Genomic DNA, 25,215 nt, shown 5'->3' with positions numbered 1-25,215 from the left:
TACCCAAGTGCTTGTAAGAACAACGGGGTCCCTGGCCCTTTGGGTTTGCGTTTTTTTTTTTTTTTTTTTTTTTTTTGCCTCCCTCCTTAACTACCCCTCATTTCCTAGAATCAGATTCTGTCCTTGGGATTCTGGCTTCTGCTCAAGAGCTTGGGTGTCCCCAGAAATTTGACTAAGAGGTCCTATGATTTTTCAACAAATCCTTGCTTTCTTCCTGTCCATCCTTCTCTCCCCACTTCATTTCTACCTTCCTTCCTTCCTTTCTGCCTTCCTCCCTTCTCCCCTTCCCTCCTTCCCTTCCTCCCGGATGGCTAACATGCCCACTGTGTTGTCTCTGCTTCATTTTCTGTCTCTCCTTGCTTTCTGTCTTCTTTGTATTTTGACTCTTTTTGTTTCCTTTGTACTTTGTACTGTCCTTCCAGAGTGCTGCACCTGTCAGCCAAGGGTTCATCATTCAAGCCAAGCCTTCAGCATGAGCCAAGACTATGGGGAATATCTGAAATGGTGGCATGCAGACAGGGCATCTTTGCTAGGTTAGTCAAGTGATGTATAGCAGCAAGTAGCAGAAGGCAGCGTCCTTCCTTAGGGTGAATCTGAGTAGAGATAGCCGCAGTCAAGCAAGGAAGGAGGATTATCAGAAAAAAGGTACCATGTGGCCAACTCTGACTACCAGTGCCTCCCTGTGTGAACCCTCTAGCCGCAGAAGATACTCACAGGCAGGATTTCTGTACCAGGTCACCTTGCTCAAAACTCTCAGAGAATATGTAGGCTAAAGGTCAAGATTGGCTGTCCCTTATTGAACCACGAGGCTATAGTTCTCCTTGAAATGATTATGAGCATTCTCTCTCTCTCTCTCTCTCTCTCTCTCTCTCTCTCTCTCTCTCTCTCTCCCTTGCATTGGAGTCAAGGCCATGGAGGGTGTAGAAGTCATGGCAGAGCATACTCCCTGTGTAGTAGGTGTGGCAGACAGACATAATAAATGGCTGTTGGTCTGAAATGCAAGCCCTTTAAGGACAGTACCCTCAGCAGAAATTTAGGTGGGTACATCTGGCAGGTAGTGCAGGGAACAAAGAGAAATGGCATCTATTCCTGTCAGTGGGTGAGTATCTATGATTATAACCTACTGGCCTGGACCTTGGCTGGAAAGTACGTGGAAGGTTGCAGGACCAGTACATAGGAGTGGATGGCCTGGAGCCAATAAGAAGTCAGAGCAGCAAGTCACATAGGAGCTCAATGCCATCCTCATCCACTGAAGGGCTTTCTATGCTTGAGGTTGGTAGAGATGGGGAGTTTGAAAGCACTGACAGGGCTTCTCAGTGAGAAAGTGAGGGAGATCTTCTTCTGCTAGGCACTACAGAAAATCTCAATAGGGAAAAGGTGGGCCTCTGCAGGTTCAGTCCTTAAGGACCAGAAGGCTTCCTGTTGGGTAGTTAAAAGCACTTCTCAATGGAAAATGTTGATTCCCCAATAATCTAGCAAGGTCTAGCCTCCCTGAATACATGTGGCATGAAATCTATGTTAGGTTGGGAGTATGTGTGTATATGCCCACTGACAGTCATAGCCAGCCAAAAAAAATATTCTTTTTCCTAGACCTATACACATTTAGTCCTGAGCTATGTGTCCAGATCCCTGGGGGAAAATGTGAAGTAATGTTGTGGGTTCCTTTTGAGTTTGCTCCAGTTTGCCTACAAGTGACTACCTGAGGCAGGGGTGCTGGTAGTCTGGTGTGATGTTGGCATCCTGGCAGAGCTAACAGAACTAGGAAATCTTGAATGTGTCTAGGTGCCTTTCAGTCTATGTAAATCCCATTAGAGAGCTTTCTTTTAACTGTGTTGAGAGATGCAGAAATGGGTAGATGGCACATAATAAAGAAGGGTTGACATACAAGAATAATTTCATGTCTTTTGTAGACAGGAAATATTGGGAAAATGATGATTGAAAATGAATGTGTGGGTTAATAAAAATGATTAATTACAAATGGTGAGATCATAATGGTGGCTGGATGAGTCCAAAGAGATGGTTTGCAGACCCAGCCCTGGGCCTAGTAGGCAGGTAGCACCTGGGATGGAGTAAAGGTTCTTCTTTTGATATTTTCTTGCCCTGAGATTAGGATCCTGCAGAGCCTTAACTTTCAGCAGAGGAAGAGGATGCCTCAACCCATGCATGATGTGGCAGATGGCCCAGAGCATCCATTTGAATGCACAGCCAAGGTGAAGAACTCCACAGGTTGTGTCTCTAGACAAGAAGATCAAAGTGTTTGGGTGACAGCTGTTCCCTCTATGCTGCTCCTGGCTTTTTTTGTAAGGACCTAAAGCCCTCACATTGGAAACTTCCTGTGTAACCCAGAGTCTCCTTCTGCCAGATATAACTCCATCTCTATTCCTATGCCCTGTGTGGGCAGGTGGTTGCCGTCCTTGTGCCAACTGCCCAGTTTCTTCTCTGTCCTATGCACTTTCTCTGTCAGGAGCCTCCTGTGTGAGGGTTGGGAGGACAGGATCAGCTAACCTTGAACATGATGCTTAGATGTATCATGGTTATCCAGTATCTGTCAACCATGGAAGGTGTGGACACATATTGGTTACCATTGACCATCTGTCATGATGGTAGCTGAGACTCCTGTGCACCTCTGCCAATTAGAGTGTTCCTCTTGGGCTGGGGGTGGTGTAGAGACCCACAGAGTTTTCCTAGTGAGAACTTATTCAGGGTCCAAGTATCTGAGCTTGCTTTATCCAGCATGGCTACATAAGGGGATGATTTGACCATGGGCATGGTTACCAGGTGTTTGGAAAGGTCTATACTTGGCTGTGTGGTGTGCTGTGCTCTAGCAAGGGGGAGGTCTTTTGCCCTGCCCCTTGGCTTTGTTATGAAAAACCCTTTTGAAGACACAGAAGGGACCAGTGGGTTTTGATCCAGGTCCTCCCAAAGCTATCCTGTGTTTCTATCTTTCTCCTCTTCACTATTTTTGTGTCTAAAAGTTTCTTATACCTCTCTCCTACTCATAGGAACCCTTTTCCCACAGGGTAGGGTAGAGTTGGGCTGTGTTCAGCACTGTGTCCAGTTTCTGCCCAAAGTTTTATTTCTGTGGCTTCTCATAACTTTTGTATCTAGTGGTGGATTTTCCTACATGGTGTTTATGGCTTCATGACATGACATGCCCTTGTGGTAGAGTGACTGAAAATAATTGGACTGAGGACACTGGTCTCACACACACACACACACACACACACACACACACACACACACACACACACACACACACACATACACACACACATGCACAAAAAAAACAGAGAAAGAGACAGAGAGAAAGACAGAGACAGAGAGATACACCCCACTCCACCCCCTGACAGGATCCTTCCTCCACTCCCACCTCCACCCCTGCACCCCTCCACCCCTGGGCAATGAGATCCAGATGCCAAAGCCTACCTTTGAGCAGAAAATTCCAAGATTGAATTCAGCCTCCTTGTAGTCTAGTAACAAATTGTTGTTTGGTTTTTTATCCTCAGAGAGTGGAGGAGGGAGAAACTCTGGAAGAAGGATATCTAGGCATACTTGGTGCAACACAGCCATCAAGCGGAATGACTTTCATGTTCCTGCTAACAACTCATTGAGCTGCTTCTGAGCAGCACTGGGGGTGAGGGAGTGAGGGAGCATGGGGACTCTGGTCCCAAGACTGAAGTGAAGGAGGCTGTAGCTAACATTCCAGTACTAGGGAAATCCAGGACCCAGGTCACCTGTGGGGCACTCCCAAGCTAGACACTAGGGCTTGCCATGCCCCAGAACAATAACCAGAGCTACACAGGAATTACAGGCGTGGATTTCCTGTGGCAGCCATGTTTGTCAGGTTCCAAAGGAACTCTCCTTGGGACTCAGCTGCCTTGGAGCAGATGTGTGCAAAACCTGCTTGTGACTCCTTCCATATCCTCCTACTGCCATCAAAGAGCAGAGATATTGTCCCTGGTTTCATGATATTTTTTCTGAACTGCCATCTATACCTACCCCTCACTTCCTGGAATCAGAAACAGCCTTTGGATTCTGACTTCTATTCATGGCATTGGAAATCTCTAGCAATTCCACAAAGAGTTTATATATTTGTCAGTCATTCTTTCTTCTTTTGTATTCTCCTTTTCACTCCTTCCATCCAGGCCAGGGTCACATCCTCATTCTGTTCTCTCTCCTTCATTTTCTGTACTTAAAGTATACTTCTGGTGTGAAAGACATGTTAGAGAAAAAGTGTGTGTGTGTGTGTGTGTGTGTGTGTGTGTGTGTGTGTGTGTGTGAGTGTGTGTGTGTGTGTGTGTGTGTGTGTGTGTGTGTGTGTGTGTAACACTGAATACCTTCTCCTGATGCCTACACCGACTTTGTCCTTCTCCACATATTCAGATCCTGAGGGAAAAAAAGATGAAGTTCTGGATTTCTTTTGAGTTTGTCCCAAATGTAACACCAAGGGACTGCCTGAGGAAAGGTGGATTGTGTGCTGGTGTGCTGGTGTGGTACTGGCATCCTGGCAGGAGCCAAGAAGACTGGGTTCTCTGTTATGTGTCCTGGTCCCCTTGAGTCTATGTAAATACCATCAGACAGCTTTCCTTTGTGTGAATGGAGGGTTACAGACATCTGTCCCTGGCTGCATGCACATGATAAAGAAAGGTCCATGGACAAGACAGAATCAGTCCTTTGAAGAAAGCAATTAGAAGCAAATATCTTGACTGCAGTGACTGTGTGTGGTAGAGAGAACTACTGCTTACAGACAATGAGATCATAATGATTTCTAGGAAGGTCAGAACAGATGGTTTGTAGGCCCAGTCCAGGACTTGACAGGATAGTAGCTGCTTGGATGGACTAACAGTTCTTCTTTGATATTTTCTAGTCCCCAGTGAGGGTCCCTGGGAACCTAATCATTCATCAGAGGCAGAGGTGCCTCAACACAAAGGCAAGATGGCTTACAGAAACACTTGAATGCACAGACAGCCTCATGGAATGCACAATGGTAGAAGACCAAGGGATTTGGATGACATTTGTCCTTTCTATTCTGACTCTTGTCCATGGCCCAGGAACTGGGACACTCAACATGGAAACTATCTGTGTGCTTTCTGTCCTCTGTACAGCCTGCATCTACCTCTGCCTGGTATAAATCCATTACTGGTCCTACAGCCAATGTGGGTAGGTGTTGTCTCCCTTGTGCCAACTGCCCACCTTCCTCTCTGTCCTATGCTTTATAGGATAGTCATGAACCTGGTGTGTGAGTGTTGGGAGGAGGTGTAAGGTAATATAGAACCTGAAGCTTAGTTGTGTCATGGTTATCCAGTGTCTGCACAGCCATGGGACAGTTGAATGCATATTGACTACCCTTGGCACCCAGAATCAAGATCCTAGGTGAGCATCATGCACATACATGTCAGTTAGAGCATTTCTGCTGGGCTATGAGAGTTTGCTGTGTTCAGCCCGAGTCCCAGTTTATGCCCAAAATTTTGTTTCTGTGCCTTCTCATGACTCTCACATCTAGTGGTGGGTTTTCCAACTTAGTTCTCCTTAAGTTGTCTATGCCTTGAGCATGTGACATGCCCTGATGATTGAGTGTCTCACTGTAGTGGAATGATGTGTGTGTGTGTGGGGGGGGGGAGATTGTCATGCAGGATCAATACAGAAAGGCCTGAAAGGACACAAGTGAAATCAGCCATCTTATAGTCTATTGGCAAGTTGGCTCTTTTTTTCCCTCAGTGTAGGGCGGAGGGATAGATCCTGGAAGATGGGTACCAATGCCTTCTTAGTACAATACTGCCATCAAGCGGATTTGCTTTCCTTCTTTTGTTAACACCTCAGTGTGCTGTTTCTCAGCAGGACCAAGGGTAAGGGTATGACTATGCATGGAGACTCTGGTCCCAGGACTGAAGTGAAGGTGGCTCCAGGTAGCTTGCCAGTTCTGGGGCAAGCCAGGGTCCATGTCATCTGTAGCGTCTCCCTCCTCAGTTCCCGAGGCTCCCCATGTCCCAGAACACTAACCAGAGGTAAATAGGAAGTGTGCAGCCTCGGATTTCTTGGGGTAGCCATGTTTGTCAGAGTGCTAAAGCGCTCTCTTCCCAGGAGTCAGCTGCTTTGGAGGAGCTATGTGGGCAATGTGCTGGCGCTCACTCATGCCCTTCTACCACCGTCAACGAGTGGAGACAGCACAAGTTGCTGTGGGGACAGCAGAGGCTCTGGCTTCATGATAGTTTTTCTGAACCCACATCTATGCCTACTCCTCATTTCCTGGAATAGATGCTGCTTTGGGGATTCTGTCCTCTGTCAATGGGCTTGAGGATCCCAGAAATTCCAACAAGAGTCTGCATATTTAGCCGTCCATCTTACCTTTCTCATTCCCTTCTTCCTCCCTCAATCTGTGCTTCCTTGTAGCACGAAGCTTAAAAGGTCTTATTAATAAAAACAAACCCAGGTCCAGGTGTTGAGTCAGCCATCTTATAGTCTATTGGCAAGTTGGCTCTTTTTTTCCCTCAGTGTAGGGCGGAGGGATAGATCCTGGAAGATGGGTACCAATGCCTTCTTAGTACAATACTGCCATCAAGCGGATTTGCTTTCCTTCTTTTGTTAACACCTCAGTGTGTTGTTTCTCAGCAGGACCAAGGGTAAGGGTATGACTATGCATGGAGACTCTGGTCCCAGGACTGAAGTGAAGGTAGCTCCAGGTAGCTTGCCAGTTCTGGGGCAAGCCAGGGTCCATGTCATCTGTGGGAGTGCCCCCTTGCCAGTTCCCCAGGCTCCCCATGTCCCAGAACACTGACCAGAGCTAAACAGGAAGTGAAGCCTCGGATTTCTTGGGGTAGCCATGTTTGTCTGAGTGCTAAAGGGCTTTCTTCCCAGGAGTCAGCTGCTTTGGAGGAGCTATGTGGGCAATGTGCTGGCACTCACTCATGCCCTTCTCCCACTGTCAACAAGTGGAGATAGCACAAGTTGCTGTGGGGACAGCAGAGGCTCTGGCTTCGTGATAGTTTTTCTGAACCCACATCTATGCCTACTCCTCATTTCCTGGAATAGATGCTGCTTTGGGGATTCTGTCCTCTGTCAATGGGCTTGAGGATCCCAGAAATTCCAACAAGAGTCTGCATATTTAGCCGTCCGTCTTACCTTTCTCATTCCCTTCTTCCTGCTTCAATCTGTGTTTCCTTGTAGCATGAATCTTAAAAGGTCTTATTAATAAAAACAAACCCAGATCCAGGTACTGAGGTGAATGCTGAAAGGTCAGAGGAACAGAACCAGCCACAGCTAACCTCACCTTGCCAATTTCACAGCTTATCTCATATCTTCAAACCTGAAGCCTTTGCGTCCTCATCCAAATGGATCTCAGCTGAACTGCTGCTCAAAAGCCTAAAAGCTTAACCAGGCTCTAGTTCCTGGTCCTCACGCCTTATATACCTTTCTGCTTCCTGCCATCCCTTCCTGGGATTAAAGGCATGTGTCACTATGCCTGGCTGTTTCCAGTGTAGCTTTGAACTTACAGAAATCAGAATGGATCTCTGCCTCCTGAATGCTAGGATTAAAGGTGTGTGTGCCACCATTTTCTGGCCTCTATGTCTGTCTAGTGGCTGTTCTGTTCTCTGACCCCTAATAAGTTTATTAGGGTACACAATATTTTGGGAAACACAATATCACCACAGTGCTTCCTTGCAGCACGAATCTTAAAAGGTCTTTCTTATTAATGAAAACAAACCCAGAGCCAGGTATTGGGGTGAATGCTGAATGATTAGAGAAACAGAAGAAGTCACAGCTAACCTCACCTCGCCAACTTCTCAGCAGATCTTGTTTCCATGAATCTTCAGACTGAAAGCTTCTGAGTCCTCACTGAACTGTTCTCAGCTGAACTGCTGCTCAAAAGCCTAAAGCTTTAAAAAAAAAAAAAAAAAAAAAAAAAAAAAACCTCTAGTTCCTGGTCCTCATGCCTTATATACCTTTGTACTTCCTGCCATCCCTTCCTGGGACAAAGGCATGTGTCTTTCCCAAGTAAGACATGAGATCTCAAGTGCTAGGATTAAGGTGTGTGCTACCCAGACACTGAGAGCAACAATTTATAAATAGGGAGCTCCTGAAACTGAGAAGCTTTTGTAGGGCAAAGGACAAGGTCAATAAGACAAAACGACAACCTACAGAATGGGAAAAGATCTTCACCAACCCCACGTCTGACAGAGGCCTGATCTCCAAAATATATAGAGAACTCAAAAAGCTAGGCTTCAAAATAGTGAACAATCCAATTAAAAAACAGGCTACAGAGCTTAACAGAGAATTCTCAACAGAAGAATCTCAAATGGCTGAAAGACATTTAAGGAATTGCTCAACATCCTTAGTCATTAGGGAAATATAAATCAAAACGACTCTGAGATACCATCTTAACACCTGTCAGAATGACTAAGATAAAAAACACTGAAGACTGCTTATGTTGAGAGGATGTGTCACAAGGGGAACTCTCCTCCACTGTTGGTGGGAATGCAAACTTGTACAGCCACTCTGGAAATCAGTATGGTGTTTTCTCAGAAAATTGGGAATAAGTCTTCCTCAAGACCCAGCTATACCACTCTTGGGCATATACCCAAGGAATGCTCAGTCTTACCAGAAGGACACATGATGAGCTATGTCCATAGCCACACTATTCATAATAGCAAGAACATGGAAACAACCTAGATGCCCCTCAGCTGAAGAATGGATAAATAAAATGTGGCACATGTACACAATGGAGTACTACTCAGCAGTATAAAAACAATGACATCATGAGGTTTGCAGGCAAATAGATGGAACTAGAAAATATCATCCTGAGTGAGGTAACCCAGTCTCAGAAGGACAAACATAGTATGTACTCACTCATACGTGGATACTAGATGTGAGGGAAGGGATGGCCAGACTGTAACCCACAGCTCCTGAGAGGCTAGCTAACAGGGAAAGACCCTAGGAGGGACACATGGATGGCCCAGCTAAGGAGAAGTGGACGAGATCTACATGAGCAGACTGGGATTGGGGGGTGGGTGGCAGAGGGCGAGGAGTGGGGGATGAGAACATAGGTAAATGGGAGGTTCAAGCTGGAACAGGGACAGAGTGGGAAGGCAGGGAGGCGGATAACATGATAGATGAGGACATCATGGGAATAGGAAGAGGCAGGGTGCTGGGGAGGCTCTCAGGAATCCACAAGGATGACCCCACCTGGGAGTGCTGGCAGTGGTCCAGAGGGTGCCTGAACTGGTCTACTCTGGTGACCAGTCTAGTAAATACCCTAACTGTCATCATAGAGCCTTTGTCCAGTGACGGATGGAGGCAGATGCAGAGATCCATGGCCAGGTGAAAGGCTGAGCTCCAGGGATCCAATTGATGAGACAGAGGAGGGATTCTGCAGCCGGGGGATGTTGAGATCATGATGGGAAGATGTGCAGAGATGACTGGCCACACTGGTGGAAGCCCATGAACTGTAGACTAGTGGCTGTGGAGCCCCCATGGGACTGGACTAGGCCCTCTGGATACGGAAGGTGGTTGTTTGGCTCAACCTGTTTGGGGGTCACCCAGACAGGGGGATCGGGATCCATCCCTGGTACACGGGCAGGCTTTTGGGAGCCCAGTGCCTGTGGTGTGATGCCTTGCAAAGCCTTGGTGCAGTGGGGAGGGGCTTGGACTTGCCTAGGCTCAGTGTGCCAGGCTCTGTTGACTCCCCATGGGAGACCTTGATTTTGGGGTTGTGGGGATGTAGGGTGGCTTGGGAGGGCGGGCTGGGGGTGGGAGGATGGAGGAGATGGGATCTGTGGGTGGTATGTAGAGTGAGTAGAAAATTTCTTAATAAAGAAAAAATGAAAAAAAAAAAGTTATGAGCTTCCACTGCCTGACCTCTATGTTTAATACAGTGGCTGTTCTGTTCTCTGACCTCCAGGCAAGTTTATTGGGGTGCACAATATATCAACCACACTTCCTCCTTCCCTCCCTTCTTTCCTACTCCCCTTTTTGGCTCCCTCCTTCATCCCAAGATCACAAATCCATTCTGTCCTCTCTGCATCATTCCAGTATACTTGTCATGTGAAAGATATGTTGTGTGGGAGAGTTTGTGTGTGTTCAATGGGTAGGTGTGTGTATTAAAAACCACACTAATTCTCCTGATACCTACACTGACTTTGTCCTTCTCCACATATTCAGATCCTGAGGAGAAAACTAAATGAAGTTGTGGATTTCTTTTGAGTTTGTCCCAAATGTAACACCAAGGGACTTCCTGAGGAAAAGTGGATGGTGTGCTGGTGTGCTGGTATGGTACTGGCATGCTGGGATGAGCCAAAAAGACTGGGTTCTCTGTTATGTGTCCTAGTCTCCTTGAGTCTATGTAAATACCATCAGACAGCTTTCCTTTGTGTGAATGGAGGGTTACAGACATCTGTCCCTGGCTGCATGCACATGATAAAGAAAGGTTCATGGACAAGACAGAATCGGTCCTTTGAAGAAAGCAATTAGAAGCAAATATCTTGACTGCAGTGACTGTGTGTGGTAGAGAGAACTACTGCTTACAGACAATGAGATCATAATGATTTCTAGGAAGGTCAGAACAGATGGTTTGTAGGCCCAGTCCAGGACTTGACAGGATAGTAGCTGCTTGGATGGACTAACAGTTCTTCTTTGATATTTTCTAGTCCCCAGTGAGGGTCCCTGGGAACCTAATCATTCATCAGAGGCAGAGGTGCCTCAACACAAAGGCAAGATGGCTTACAGAAACACTTGAATGCACAGACAGCCTCATGGAATGCACAATGGTAGAAGACTAAGGGATTTGGATGACATTTGTCCTTTCTATTCTGACTCTTGTCCATGGCCCAGGAACTGGGACACTCAACATGGAAACTATCTGTGTGCTTTCTGTCCTCTGTACAGCCTGCATCTACCTCTGCCTGGTATAAATCCATTACTGGTCCTACAGCCAATGTGGGTAGGTGTTGTCTCCCTTGTGCCAACTGCCCACCTTCCTCTCTGTCCTATGCTTTATAGGATAGTCATGAACCTGGTGTGTGAGTGTTGGGAGGAGGTGTAAGGTAATATAGAACCTGAAGCTTAGTTGTGTCATGGTTATCCAGTGTCTGCACAGCCATGGGACAGTTGAATGCATATTGACTACCCTTGGCACCCAGAATCAAGATCCTAGGTGAGCATCATGCACATACATGTCAGTTAGAGCATTTCTGCTGGGCTATGAGAGTTTGCTGTGTTCAGCCCGAGTCCCAGTTTATGCCCAAAGTTTTGTTTCTGTGCCTTCTCATGACTCTCACATCTAGTGGTGGGTTTTCCAACTTAGTTCTCCTTAAGTTGTCTATGCCTTGAGCATGTGACATGCCCTGATGATTGAGTGTCTCACTGTAGTGGAATGATGTGTGTGTGTGGGGGGGGGGAGATTGTCATGCAGGATCAATACAGAAAGGCCTGAAAGGACACAAGTGAAATCAGCCATCTTATAGTCTATTGGCAAGTTGGCTCTTTTTTTCCCCTCAGTGTAGGGCGGAGGGATAGATCCTGGAAGATGGGTACCAATGCCTTCTTAGTACAATACTGCCATCAAGCGGATTTGCTTTCCTTCTTTTGTTAACACCTCAGTGTGCTGATTCTCAGCAGGACCAAGTTAAGGGTATGACTATGCATGGAGACTCTGGTCCCAGGACTGAAGTGAAGGTGGCTCCAGGTAGCTTGCCAGTTCTGGGGCAAGCCAGGGTCCATGTCATCTGTGGGGGTGCTCCCTCCTCAGTTCCCGAGGCTCCCCATGTCCCAGAACACTAACCAGAGCTAAACAGGAAGTGCAGCCTCGGATTTCTTGGGGTAGCCATGTTTGTCAGAGTGCTAAAGCGCTCTCTTCCCAGGAGTCAGCAGCTTTGGAGGAGCTATGTGGGCAATGTGCTGGCGCTCACTCATGCCCTTCTCCCACCGTCAACGAGTGGAGACAGCACAAGTTGCTGTGGGGACAGCAGAGGCTCTGGTTTCATGATAGTTTTTCTGAACCCACATCTATGCCTACTCCTCATTTCCTGGAATAGATGCTGCTTTGGGGATTCTGTCCTCTGTCAATGGGCTTGAGGATCCCAGAAATTCCAACAAGAGTCTGCATATTTAGCCGTCCGTCTTACCTTTCTCATTCCCTTCTTCCTGCCTCAATCTGTGCTTCCTTGTAGCACGAATCTTATAAGGTCTTATTAATAAAAACAAACCCAGATCCAGGTGTTGAGTCAGCCATCTTATAGTCTATTGGCAAGCTGGCTCTTTTTTTTCCCTCAGTGTAGGGCGGAGGGATAGAGCCTGGAATATGGGTACCAATGCCTTCTTAGTACAATACTGCCATCAAGCGGATTTGCTTTCCTTCTTTTGTCAACACCTCAGTATGCTGTTTCTCAGCAGGACCAAGGGTAAGGGTATGACTATGCATGGAGACTCTGGTCCCAGGACTGAAATGAAGGTGGCTCCAGGTAGCTTGCCAGTTCTGGGGCAAGCCAGGGTCCATATGAGCTGTGGGAGTGCTCCCTTGCCAGTTCCCGAGGCTCCCCATGTCCCAGAACACTGACCAGAGCTAAACAGGAAGTGTGCAGCCTCGGATTTCTTGGGGTAGCCATGTTTGTCTGAGTGCTAAAGGGCTTTCTTCCCAGGAGTCAGCTGCTTTGGAGGAGCTATGTGGGCAGTGTGCTGGCGCTCACTCATGCCCTTCTGCCACCGTCAACGAGTGGAGACAGCACAAGTTGCTGTGGGGACAGCAGAGGCTCTGGCTTCATGATAGTTTTTCTGAACCCACATCTATGCCTACTCCTCATTTCCTGGAATAGATGCTGCTTTGGGGATTCTGTCCTCTGTTAATGGGCTTGAGGATCCCAGAAATTCCAACAAGAGTCTGCATATTTAGCTGTCCATCTTACCTTTCTCATTCCCTTCTTCCTGCCTAATCTGTGCTTCCTTGTAGCACGAATCTTAAAAGGTCTTATTAATAAAAACAAACCCAGGTCCAGGTATTGGGGTGAATGCTGCAAGATCAGAGGATCAGAACCAGCCACAGCCAACCTCACCTTTGCAAATTCCTCAGCTTATCTCATATCTTCAAACCTGAAGCCTTTGTGTCCTCATCCAAATGGATCTCAGCTGAACTGCTGCTCAAAAGCCTAAAAGCTCAACCAGGCTCTAGTTCCTGGACCTCACACCTTATATACCTTTCTGCTTCCTGCCATCCCTTCCTGGGATTAAAGGTATATGTCACTATGCCTGGCTGTTTCCAGTATAGCTTTGAACTTACAGAAATCAGAATGGATCTCTGCCTCCTGAATGCTAGGATTAAAGGTGTGTGTGCCACCATTTTCTGGCCTCTATGTCTGTCTAGTGGCTGTTCTGTTCTCTGACCCCTAATAAGTTTATTAGGGTACACAATATTTTGGGAAACACAATATCACCACAGTGCTTCCTTACAGCACGAATCTTGAAAGGTCTTTCTTATTAATGAAAACAAACCCAGAGCCAGGTATTGGGGTGAATACTGAATGATCAGAGAAACAGAAGAAGTCACAGCTAACCTCACCTCGCCAACTTCTCAGCAGATCTTGTTTCCATGAATCTTCAGACTGAAAGCTTCTGAGTTCTCACTGAACTGTTCTCAGCTGAACTGCTGCTCAAAAGCCTAAAGCTTTAAAAAAAAAAAAAAAAAAAAACTCTAGTTCCTGGTCCTCATGCCTTATATACCTTTGTACTTCCTGCCATCTCTTCCTCTAACAAGGACATGTGTCTTTCCCAAGTAAGACATGAGATCTCAAGTGCTGTGATTAAAGGCATGTGCTACCACTGCCTGACCTCTATGTTTAATACAGTGGCTGTTCTGTTCTCTGACCTCCAGGCAAGTTTATTGGGGTGCACAATATATCAACCACTCTTCCTCCTCCCCTCCCTTCTTTCCTATTCTCCTTTTTGGCTCCCTCCTTCATCCCATGGTCACAGATTCATTCTGTCCTCTCTGCATCATTTTCTGTACTTCCAGTATACTGGTAATGTGAAAGACATGTTATGTGGGAGAGAGTTTATGTGTATGCATGGGTAGGTGTGTGTATTAAAAACCACACTAATTCTCCTGATGCCTACACTGACTTTGTCCTTCTCCATATGTTCAGATCCCGAGGAGAAAACTAGATGAAGTTGTGGATTTCTTTGAGTTTGTCCCAAATGTAACACCAAGGGACTGCCTGAGGTAAGGGTGCTGGTGTGCTGGTGTGGTACTGGCATCCTGGCAGGAGCCAAGAGGACTGGGTTCTCTGTTATGTGTCCTGGTCCCCTTGAGTCTATGTAAATACCATCAGATGGCTTTCCTTTTTGTGAATGGAGAGTTATAAACATCTACATCTGTTTGCATGCACATGGTAAAGTAAGGTTCATGTGCAAGAGGGACTCTGTCCTTTGAAGAAAGCAAATAGTGGCAAATATCTTGACTGGCAGTGGCAATGTAGGGTAGAGGGAACTACTGATTACAGACAATGAGATCATAATGTTCTTGGGAAGGTCAGAATAGATGGTTTGGAAGTACAGCCCTCGACCTGACAGGCTCGTAGCAGCTGGATGGACTAACAGTTCTTCTTTAATATTTTCTAGTCCCCAGTGAGGGTCCTTGGAAACCCAATCTTTTATCAGAGGCTGAGGTGCCTCAACACTAAAGCTCATGTGACCTTTAGAAAATGGCCAACATATTCACTTGTAGGCACTGATAAGATCCTAGAATGCACAGATTGAAGTTTCTGAAAGAAAGACGCCTAAAGAGTTTAGGTGACATTTGTCTTTTTTACTCTGACTCTCGTCCATGCCACATGAACTGGGACACTCCACATGGAAAGCATCTTCGTGCTTTCTGTCCTCTGTATAATCCAGTATTTCCTTCTTCTGGTTATAAATCCATCACTGTTTCTGGGCCTGTGTGGGTAGGTGTTGTCTCCCTTGTGCCAACTGCCCACCTTCCTCTCTGTCCTTCGTGCTATCCTTGTCAGGAGTTTGGTGTGCGAGTGTGAGGAGGATGTCAGGCAGTCTTGAACTAGAGCTTGCTTTTGGAATGGCTATACAATGTCTGTACACCCACAGGAGCACAGGACCCTCTGTAGGTTACCCTGAAACCCAGCTTCAAGTTTGCCCCTAGGGTCATGCACATATGGGCGAGTTAGCTTGTTCCTGGCAGGATATAGGATGTTGTGCTCACCATAAGGTCCAATTTCTGCCCACGATTTCCTTTCTGTGCCTTCTTTTGACTCATGCTTCTCATTTGGGTGTTCCCAACTTAGTTTTCATCTATAGTCCTTAAGCCTTGAGAGCATGTCATGTTCTTGTGTTGGAGTGAGATTGAGGAAACTGGAGTCTGTGACCCCCCAGACTATATGCAATCAGTAAGGCTCCAAGGCCCATTTCTGTCTAAAAGAAGCCAAGACTGAACTCACCCATCTTGGAATCTAATGGCAAATTGGTTTACTTTTTCTTTTTTAAGCAGAGAAGGGCGGAGGGAGAGACCCTGGAAGACTGGTGCCTTGACATTGTTGGTGCAATGCTGCCATCAAGCAGTATTTCTTTACTGTTTCCACCAATACCTCAGTGTGTTTTCCCTGAAAAATTCTGGCAAAGAAGGATTGAGGAATATATGGGGTAATCTGATCCAAAGATTGAAGTGGCTACTAGCCCAGTCCAGCTGACAGATGAGTGCCTCACTGTAGCTGGAGTTTTCCTGTGTCCATCCAGCTCCTGCAGCCACTCAGACCCAAGTAAACACAAAGGGGCTTATATTACTTATAAACTGTATGGCTGTGGCAGGCTTCTTGTTATCTAGTTCTTATATCTTAAATTAACCCATTTCTATAAATCTATAGTTGCCACATGGCTCACCAGTACTTTTATATCTTGCTTCTTCTGTGTGTGGCTGGCAACTCTTAGCCTTCCTATTCCCAGAATTCTCCTCTCTGCTTGTCCTGCCTATACTTTCTTCCTGGCTACTGGCCAATCAGCACTTTATTAACCAATCACAGCAACACATTCACAGCACACAAAGCGATATCCACAGCACTTCCCCTTTTCATTTTCTAAAAGGAAGGTTTTAACTTTAGCATAGTAAAATTACATATAACAAAACAATTATCAAGCAAGAATTACAGTTTACAATATCTAGTCTATTTATATTTGGTAAAATTAAAGAAGATATCCTATCTATTCTATATTTGTGAGTCTAAGGTTTCATATCTAACTTATCTTTTATCATAACTAAGGAAATTATAACTATCTAGTCTTCACCTCACCATTGCCAGTCTCAGAGGCTTGCTGTACCACAGAGTAATAACCAAAGCTACACAGAAAGTGCAGGCTTGGATATCCTGTGGCAGCCATGTTTGTCAGGCAGGGGAGGAGCTCTATACCCGATAGTCAGCAGCCTAGAACAGATATGTGTGCAAAGCATCTAGGATCAGAGACAGATCGAGTGCCTGTGATTACATGTTCTCCATCTTCATGATTATTTCTTTGAACCTTCACCTGTACTTAGACCTCAGTTCCTGGAATGAGACACTGCCCTTGGGATCCTTGACTCTGTACATGGGCTTCGGGTTCTCCAGAAATATCACCAAAAGCTTACCTATTTCTCAGTCAGTCCTTCCTTCATTTCTCCATTCCCTTCTTTCTCTCTGTCTATCCTCACTGCATCCCTTCCTTCTTTCCTATTCTCCCTTTTTACTCCCTCCCTCTGTCCCTGCTGATATTTCCATTCTGCTCTCTCTGCTTCACATTTAGTTGCTTCTTGCTGGCTTTTCTGCATTTTGATTTTCTTTTTGTTTCCTTGATAATCTGCTGCCCTTGATGAGGGCTTCAATTAGAGTTCAGTGTAGCAGGAATCTTAAAGAGTTCTTATTAAGGAAATCAAACCTGAGGCCAGTTATTGGAGTGAACTGGAAGATCAGAGAACCAGAACAAGCTGGATCCTCAGCTGGTCTTGTTTCCTCAGACTGGAGGCCTCTGAGTCCTCATCCAGAATGGGTCTCAGCTGAACTGCTGCTAGAAGCCTGAAAACTTAACCAGCCAAATGCTTAACCAGCCAAATGCTTCTAGTTCCTGGTCCTCACACCTTATATATCTTTCTGCCTTCTACCATCACTCCCTGGGATTAAAGATGTGAGTCACCATGCCTGACTGTTTCCAATGTGGCCTTGAACTCACAGAGATCCCAGATGGATCTCTGCCTCTGGAATGCTAGGATTAAAGGTGTGAGTGCCACCATTTTCTAGCCTCTGTATCTAGTGGCTGTCTGTTCTCTGACCCCAGATAAGTTTATTAGGGTGCACAGTATTTTGGAGAACACAATATCACCGCAGTTCAGTGTCCTGTACCTCTCATACAGGTGTTCAACATCAAAACCCCAGCACAATCCAAGGTATGGGGAATAAACTCAAGTGTGGATTACAATCATTGCAGGTGGATATCTTTGTCCTGTGAGTGAAGTGAGTGCACAGGGAGAAGATGGAGAAGGCAGAGTCCTTCCTTAGTGTGAAGCTGAGCCAACAAGGAAGGTAGGTGTGAGCCAGGTAAGGTGCCAGGTAGACTGCTTTCACTTCTAGTGCCCCTTTTGCCAAGCCCGTAGGTACAAAACTGTTTTATCATAAGCAGGCGCCATTCTTGGAGGCCACTCCTCCCTAGGCCACTTTGTTCAAGAGTCCCACAGAACCCCTGTGTCAATCTCAAGAAACATTCCTCTTTCTCATGTGCTGGCTGCCCTATATGAGAAGCTGGTCTGCGTTCAACCAGTGGAATTATGGATAAAGCAGGTACCCCTTTTGGCAGGTGGTAAATAGGCTGTGTTTCATATCAACTTGAATGTAAGATGGTATATGTGTTAGTTTGTATGTTAAAAGGGTGTATCCTGCAGTGGAATCATAGCCATATTGGTCAGACACCATGGTGGCAGAGCATTTGGACTCTAATAGTTCTTAAAGGCATTCCTAAGTTCAAATACAGAAGGGCTTTTGGTCTGAACTGTAAGTTCTTTATGGACCCAGCCCTCAGAAGGACAGGTAGGTGAATCTAGTTGGAAGTCCTGAGATTGTAGTCCTCTCTTCAGGAGGTTGGTATCTTTGCCTTTAATATGCTTTTTGGGACCTTTGCCTGGAAAGTATGTATGATGAAGGTGCTAGGACCAGTCCATAGGTGTGGGTGGCCTTGGGCCAGTGAGGAGTCACATCAAGGGAGTTCAATTTCCATCATCAAAAGTGCTCCTTCAGCTGGACCTTTGCAGAAATGGAGAACTCAAAGCTCTGTAATGACTTTCTGGAATTAAAGGGGAAGAGTCCTTTTTGTTTGGTAGTATAGAAAGTCTCAATAATGAGGTAGGCTTCTGGAAGTTCAATCCTAGACACACTATGGGCCAACCTTGACCCCCATTTAAGGTACCAGCTGAGGGTCATCCACACACATACCATCTAGAATGCTTCTGGCATGATATGTGGGGTACTTTACTTAGCCCCAGGACCAGTCTGTACCCAAGAGTTTGTTTCTGTGGTTTCTACTGACTCTTGTATCTCGTGAGGGAACTCCCAAATTAGTTTCCCTGTATGCTCCTTATGCTTTGAGAGTGGGTCTTGACCTTGTGGAAGAGTGTCTCAATATAGTGAGATCTAGTAGGCCAGATCTCTAGGGTAAGGCTCCAAGACCCATATCTGACAAAAGTGGCCAAGATAGAACTCAGTGATCTTGAAGTATTGTGGCAAGTTGTTCTCTATCTATATGTCTTCTATTTCTCTCTATTCATATATATATATATATATATATATATATATATATATATATATATATAATTCACATTATATATATAATTCACATATATATATAATTTCTATCATCATCTCTCTATCATCTCTCTGTCAGTCATCTATCATTTCTCTATCTCTATCATCTCTATCTACCGAAAACAATAAAGGGTCCTGCCCTTATTGCTTTCTCCCAGGGTCTGTGAGAGTCTAACAACCAGCTGAGGATTATAATCTGAGGGCTATCAAATGAATCTAAGCACACTGAATTCTTTAGTCCATTCACTTCATTCTCCTAAATTCAATTCTATCTACACAGTTTTTTTTCTGTTCTCATACTTGGCTCTTCTCAGTCCCTCCTGCTCTCAGTCTCTTCTGCTGTTCTCTCAACTCTATCTAGTTCTTTCCATCTTTCTCCTCATCTTTTTCTTCTAAATCAATTCCTTTTGTGCTGTGAGGGAGCTGGTATAGATACACAAGCATTAATTCTTTGACAAAGCAACATGAGGCTTGAAGTTTTCAGGGTCTCAGAGAGATGTGATAAGGACCCACACACATAAAGCAAAAATTGTCAGCTTCCAATTACAACCCAAAAGGGGGAGTGGCTAAAGGGGCGCTTTCTGGTAGGTTCAACTAAAGGCTAAGATCAATTAGGGAACTCTAAAATGTAATTTATGTGCTCAAACTATAATCTACAAGTGGTTAGGCAAAATGTTAGAAGTCTATATATGTCAGTGGGAAATAACTACCTTAACACAGTAACTAGCAAGTAGTTAAAACATTATCCCAGAAATGTGAGCAGAAAATTCCTTAAACTAGGGACTTAGGTAAATAACCCAGGGTGAAGGTAAGGAGTTGAGGATTTAATTGTTAGTGGTTATTTTCTCTATCTGTGGGTGAGATGAGCTAATGTTTATCTGTGTTTGTCCTAGGATAAAAAGGTATCTTAGCTGAAATACTTTTGTCTGGAGAATTGCCCTGGACAGATTTATGTTAATAAACAATAGGCACAGCTGGAGACAGTTATCCAAATGTATAAGGAAAGTTGTGCCCAAGATTGAGATGCAATCATGAGAGTACATGTACACATAACATGGTAATGCACAGTAAGAGAATCATAGCTGTTATTGCATAAGAAGTTTACAACAAGTGACAGCCAATTCATTCAAAAGGCAGTAATTCCATAACACCTTGCATCATGGTTTCCTCTAACAGGACCCTTAGTTCTGATAGGTTGACCTTCTGAACTCTAGTTGTCACTGCTCTATACGCCCATGGACTTTTGCTACCAGCGGCTCTCAATAGCTATCTCCATCATCTCTATCTGTATTATCTTTCTGTCATCTCTCTATCATTTCTATTATCACCTTTCTCTATCATCTCTTTCTGTATCAGCTATCAATAATCTTTATCAACTCTCTATCATCTCTCTACCATCTTTCTCTATTATCTCTCTCTATTATCTTTCTCTACAATCTATCATCTCTATCACCTTTATCATCTATCATCTCTTTATCATCTCTCTAGCATCTCTTTATCATCTCTTTATTACCTCTTTATCATCTCTCTATAATCCCTTTCTCTATTATCTACCATCTCTATTATCTGTTTCCATCTATCTCTCTTCCATCTACAGTAGGACAGAGGGAGCAGCCCTGATAATAGTACACCTTGGCTTTTTTTAATCTAATATGGCCATCCAACAGAACTATATTGCTGCTTTTAACAAAGCCTCAACATGATTTTTCTCAATAGGTCTAGGGCGAGGGAGTGAGGAGGTGAGGAATGCTTGGGACTCTATTCCAAATACTGAAATGAAGGGGACTCAAACCAGCTTGCCAGTCTTTAGATAAGCTAGGGTGCAAGTGACCAGTGGGGGCCCCAGGCATTCCTAGCAGTAAACTCATGGGCCTACAAAGTACAGGCTGGAGATCTTGTGACAAGCCATGTCAGGTATGGTGGAGAGGAACTCTATCCAGAAGTTATCAGCTCAGCCTAGATATATATGTGAACAACTTGATTGTGACTCCATTTCCTCTCAGCATCAAGGAATACAGTCTGCTCAAGTACCTCTGAGAACAACACAATCTCTGACTCTTTGATGATTTTTTTTTGCAAAGTAGAAAATTTTTACTAAAGTGACACATTATACACTTAAAATTACACATTTATAAGGAAAAAGGAAAATCAAAATGCACTGCTATCTTTTTTTACTTGTTACATGAATGAACTTCAGGCCTCTCCTACAGAATGAGGAAAAACAATTCATGAGGTCACTCTAGTGCTGCTAAGTTACAAGTCATTACATGTTAGAAGGGAGGAGAATGCACTTATTTTAGTAGCACACTTAGCATACAGCTTCCTGGCCGCTCCAGGCGGAGCCTGGCGTGCTTCCCCTCCGTGGCTTGGTGTGGTGGTTGGCTCCGGAGGCGGGGCTGCAGGCGCAGAACTGGCAGAAGCAGTGCTCACAGGGGCCCCAGTGAGTCGACCCGCTGGCCCTGAGCTATCAACTCCTGGCCCGGTCGCCCCTTCTGCTTCCCAGGTCCAGGCCATCGCAGGCACCATGTCCGGCTACCCTAAAAGCTTTAATCCTTTCGACAAGGACCGAGGACCGATGTGGAAGATGAGGACGCCCGCGACCCTCCCTCCCGACAGGACAACATACTCATGGACCATCAGCAGTACCTGCGACAGGAGGTGCTGCGCAGGGCCGAGGCTACAGCACCAGCAGGTCCTTGTCCCTCATGAATGAATCGGAGAAGGTCGGAGTTGCCTCTTGCGAGGAGCTGGTCTGGCAGCGAGGAGTCCTAGAACACACTGAGAAGATGGTGAACAAGATGGATCAGGATTTGAAGATAAGCCAGAAACATATCAACAGCATTAAGAGTGTGTTTGGAGGATTTATCAACTATTTCAATCCAAACCAGTAGAGACTCCACCTGAACAGAATGGCAGCATCACCCCACAGCCTAACAGCAGATTGAAAGAAGCCATAAATACAAGTAAGGATCAGGAAAGCAAGTACCAAAGCCAGCCACCCAAACCTCAGAAGGCTGCATGATGAAGACCCGATCCCCAAAGGGCCTGCTTCTTCTGAGACTACTGAGGTTTACCCAAAGAACTCGAGCCTATCACCAGAAGACTGACAGCAGTGTAGATGAGCTCTCCATGGGATTGGGCCTACTCAAGGACATAGCCTTAGGAATGCAGACGGAAATTAAGTAGCAGGACGACATTCTTGACCGGCTAACAACCAAAGTGGACAAGCTAGACATCAATATAAAAAGCACAGAAAAAAAAGTTTGGCAACTATAAAGAAACTGAAAAGGAATTCTCCGTTGTGATGAAAAGATTCAAAAGCCTCTTTTAAACTCCTAAGAAATGTCATTGATTACACAGTATGTAATTAACATGTGTGTTCAGATGTGGGTCTTAAGAAATTTTAGTTTCAATGGGGGAAAAAATGTATGTGTTCCACATTTTGGTAAGATCAACATCGCTACAGTTCTGTGAGCTATCTGCTGAGTTGTAATCTAAACATGGCAGACTAATTGTGAGCACCTTGAGCCTTTGATTACTGTGCTGGACAGAGAAGAAAACATTTCATTTTTTTCTTTCATGAGTGCATGCAAAGATGTGGGTAGGGTGTCAGTCTCATAACTACTGCCTTCTACTTACTCATTTGCTGAGTCTCTCACTCCAAGGCCTTCAATGATTTTTTTGAGCCCCATCTCATATCTACCCCTCATTTTTTTGGAATCAGACATTGTCCTTGAGATTCTGGACTCTGCTTGTGGACTTGGGGAATTACCAGGAATTCTAACAAGAGGCTATATATTTGTTGGTCCTTTTCTTCCTTCCTTTGCTTTCTTCCTTCCTCCATCCACCTTGCTCACCTTCTCTTCCCTCCTTCTTTCTTTCATCTCTCCCTGTCTTCCTTCCAGTCTTACAGCCTCAGTCTGTTGTGTCTATTTTTCTCCCTTTCCCTTTTCTCTTTTCTGTCTTTTGACTTTCTTTTGTTTCCTTTGTACTTTTGCTGCCTTTAAGGACTGCTGCAGGTAGAGTTCTGTCCAGTCCCTGTCATCCAAGGGTTCACCAACAAAACTAAGTCCCCAGTACAAGCCACAGATATAGGGAATAACTATAAGTATGGGGAACAGGCTGGGTGTCTTTGTGTTGTGAGTCAAGTGTGTAACAGCAAGAAGCAGATGGCGATGTTCTTTCTAAGGTGAATCTGAGTAAAGACAACCACAGTCAAGCAAAGACGGCAGATGTGAGCTGGGAAAGAGGTCATTTCAACACCAGTGCCTGCTTAGCAAAACACACTGAGCTGTAAAGACATACTTACAAGCAAGTCACCATTCTTAGAGGCTTCTCTTTCCATGACTACCTTGCTAAACAGTACCAGAGAACACCCAGGGTCAAATTCAAGTAAAGTCCCTCTCCTCCTCTGTAATGACTGTCCCTCCATTGGAATAATGGGTAGAACAGGACCCAACTTTGGCATGTGGCAGAGGATAAGATTTCCTTGACCTAAGGAAGAGTTGGCAGGAACATATGTATGTGGAAGGTGCCAGGACAGATGTGGGTTGCCTCAGAAACAAGAGCAGGTCTGTCACAAAGGACCTCAATTGCCAGCATGACAAGGGCTCCTTCATATGGACAGCCCATTAATATATAATTAATATAGCTCATAAATATAGTAATTAGAGGAGAAGGGGGGTAACAGTCTTTTTTCTATGGGATGAAAAGAAGTTCTCAACAATGAAGAGATAGTCCTCTAAAGGTTCGTTCATTCCTTAAGCACAGGAAGGCTTCTTGTTGGGGAGTGAAAAGTATTTCACAATGTAAGATGGTAATTCCCCAGGAATCCACATGTCTTGGGGTTTTTTATTGCTGTGAAAAGACACCATAACCATAGCAACGCTTACAAAGAAAACATTTAATTGAGGTTGTGGCTTACATTTTCAGAGGTTCAGTCCATTATCATCATGGTGGGGAGCAAGGTGGCATGCAAGCTACATCTTGTCCAGAAGGCCCCAGGAAATTGACTGACTGTCACAATGAGTGCAGCTTGAGGAAAAGACTTCAAAGCCCACCACCAACAGTGATACACTTCCTCCAATAAGACCACACCTAGTCCAACAAGGCCGCACCTCCTAATAATGCTGTTGGTTAAGCAGCGCTCGTGGCTGGCTGCCCCCCTCGGCAGCCATGCCAACGGATGAGAGTGCTGGAGGAGAGTCACAAGCCATGGTTACCTTTCTAGAGCTTTATTGGGAGAGAAAGGGGGAGAGAGAGAGAGAGAGAGAGAGAGAGAGAGAGAGAGAGAGAGACCGTGCGGAGGGGGGAGAATATGGAAGGAAAGAGTGCTGAAAGAGAGAACACAGAGAGCATGCCCGCTTTTAGGCTTGGGATGCTGTCGCAGGCTGGTGACGTAATTAAAGACATAATCCTTACAAGTGCTACTTCCTTTGGGGGACATTTTCTTTTAAACCACCACCTTCTACTCTATGGCCCCCAATGGCTTGTAGTTATATCATAATGCAAAAATGCATTTAAAAGTCTTTATAGTCTGTAACAGTCTCAAATTTATTTCAGTGTCCAAAGTCCAAAGTCTCTTCTGAGATGCATGACAATCTCTTAACTGTAATCACCTGTAGAAATCAAAATATAAAAGCAGATCACATACTTCCAACTTATGATGGCACAGGATATATATTACCATTCCAAAATGCAGGGAAGGAACCATAATGAGGAAATACTCGACCAAAGCAAGACTGAAAACCAGGTGAGCACACTCCAAACTCTGCATCTCCATGTCTGATGTCAAAATCCTCTTCAGGTGTCCAATTCCATTCATATTTGTTTATTGCAACACACTTCTTTCTCTTGGACTAGTTTCACTCTTGGTTAGCAGCTTTCCTCAGCAGGTATCCCATGACTCTGGCCTCTCTAACATCTTTGGTTCTCCGAGGCAATCCAGGCTTCACCTTCACAGCTTCATGCAATAGCCTCTCTACTAGGTCTCCATTCAGCGACACCCCTGACACATGCCTGGCCTCAGTGGCTTTATTCCGTAACTCCTTTCTTCTATCCTTAACCACATGGCCAACGTGCCCAAGTTCTGCTTGCTGGTGCTGAAACATGCCCCCCTTGTATAATTACATCTTCATCAGCTTTCTATTTTCTTTAACTGCCTAAGCTTTGCTGCCATTGAACTTTAGACCAGGCTGGCCTTAAACTCAGAGATCCACCAGCTTCTACCTTCCCAGAGCTGGGATTAAAGGTGTGCCCCAACACACCCAGCTCTAAACTTTCCTTTAATTCTATTACACAAGTTGGAAACTTAGCTGGGTGGGATCTTGTCCTGAGGTCACCACTCCCTTCATTCTATTTCTTAATCCATTTATCTCCTTGAACACAGGATTTAGCTCCATTCCAG

The 25,215-nt window shown here is 45.1% G+C and overlaps 1 protein-coding gene and 1 pseudogene across 24 annotated transcripts in view; both read left to right on the top strand.

Annotated features, from left to right (window-relative positions):
* Positions 1-25,215, top strand: part of LOC128110123 (homeobox protein Rhox13-like) — a 198,276-nt gene that overhangs the window by 49,326 nt on the left and 123,735 nt on the right. For 7 of the 24 annotated variants that reach the window (XR_008218084.1, XR_008218123.1, XR_008218112.1 and 4 more), the window contains one exon: positions 17,443-17,537. The exons of 16 other annotated variants lie outside the window; for them this stretch is intronic. Coding sequence is in view for 1 of the 8 variants with exons in the window: in XM_052737951.1 (XP_052593911.1) it covers positions 14,127-14,203 (77 nt within the window). In the remaining 7 variants the exon portion in view is untranslated. Of the gene's footprint in view, positions 1-14,126; positions 14,204-17,442; positions 17,538-25,215 lie in introns of all 24 variants that reach the window. One more of the 24 variants, XM_052737951.1, reaches the window with a different exon arrangement.
* LOC128110104 (synaptosomal-associated protein 29-like) lies at positions 18,911-24,013 on the top strand (annotated as a pseudogene).

The sequence above is a fragment of the Peromyscus californicus genome, unplaced genomic scaffold (genome assembly GCF_007827085.1).
Source record: "Peromyscus californicus insignis strain IS unplaced genomic scaffold, ASM782708v3 Scaffold_10__1_contigs__length_136768540, whole genome shotgun sequence".
Classification (NCBI taxonomy): Eukaryota; Metazoa; Chordata; class Mammalia; order Rodentia; family Cricetidae; genus Peromyscus; species Peromyscus californicus.
Note: the sequence above shows the minus strand (reverse complement) of the source record. Positions and strands in the feature narration are given on the sequence as shown.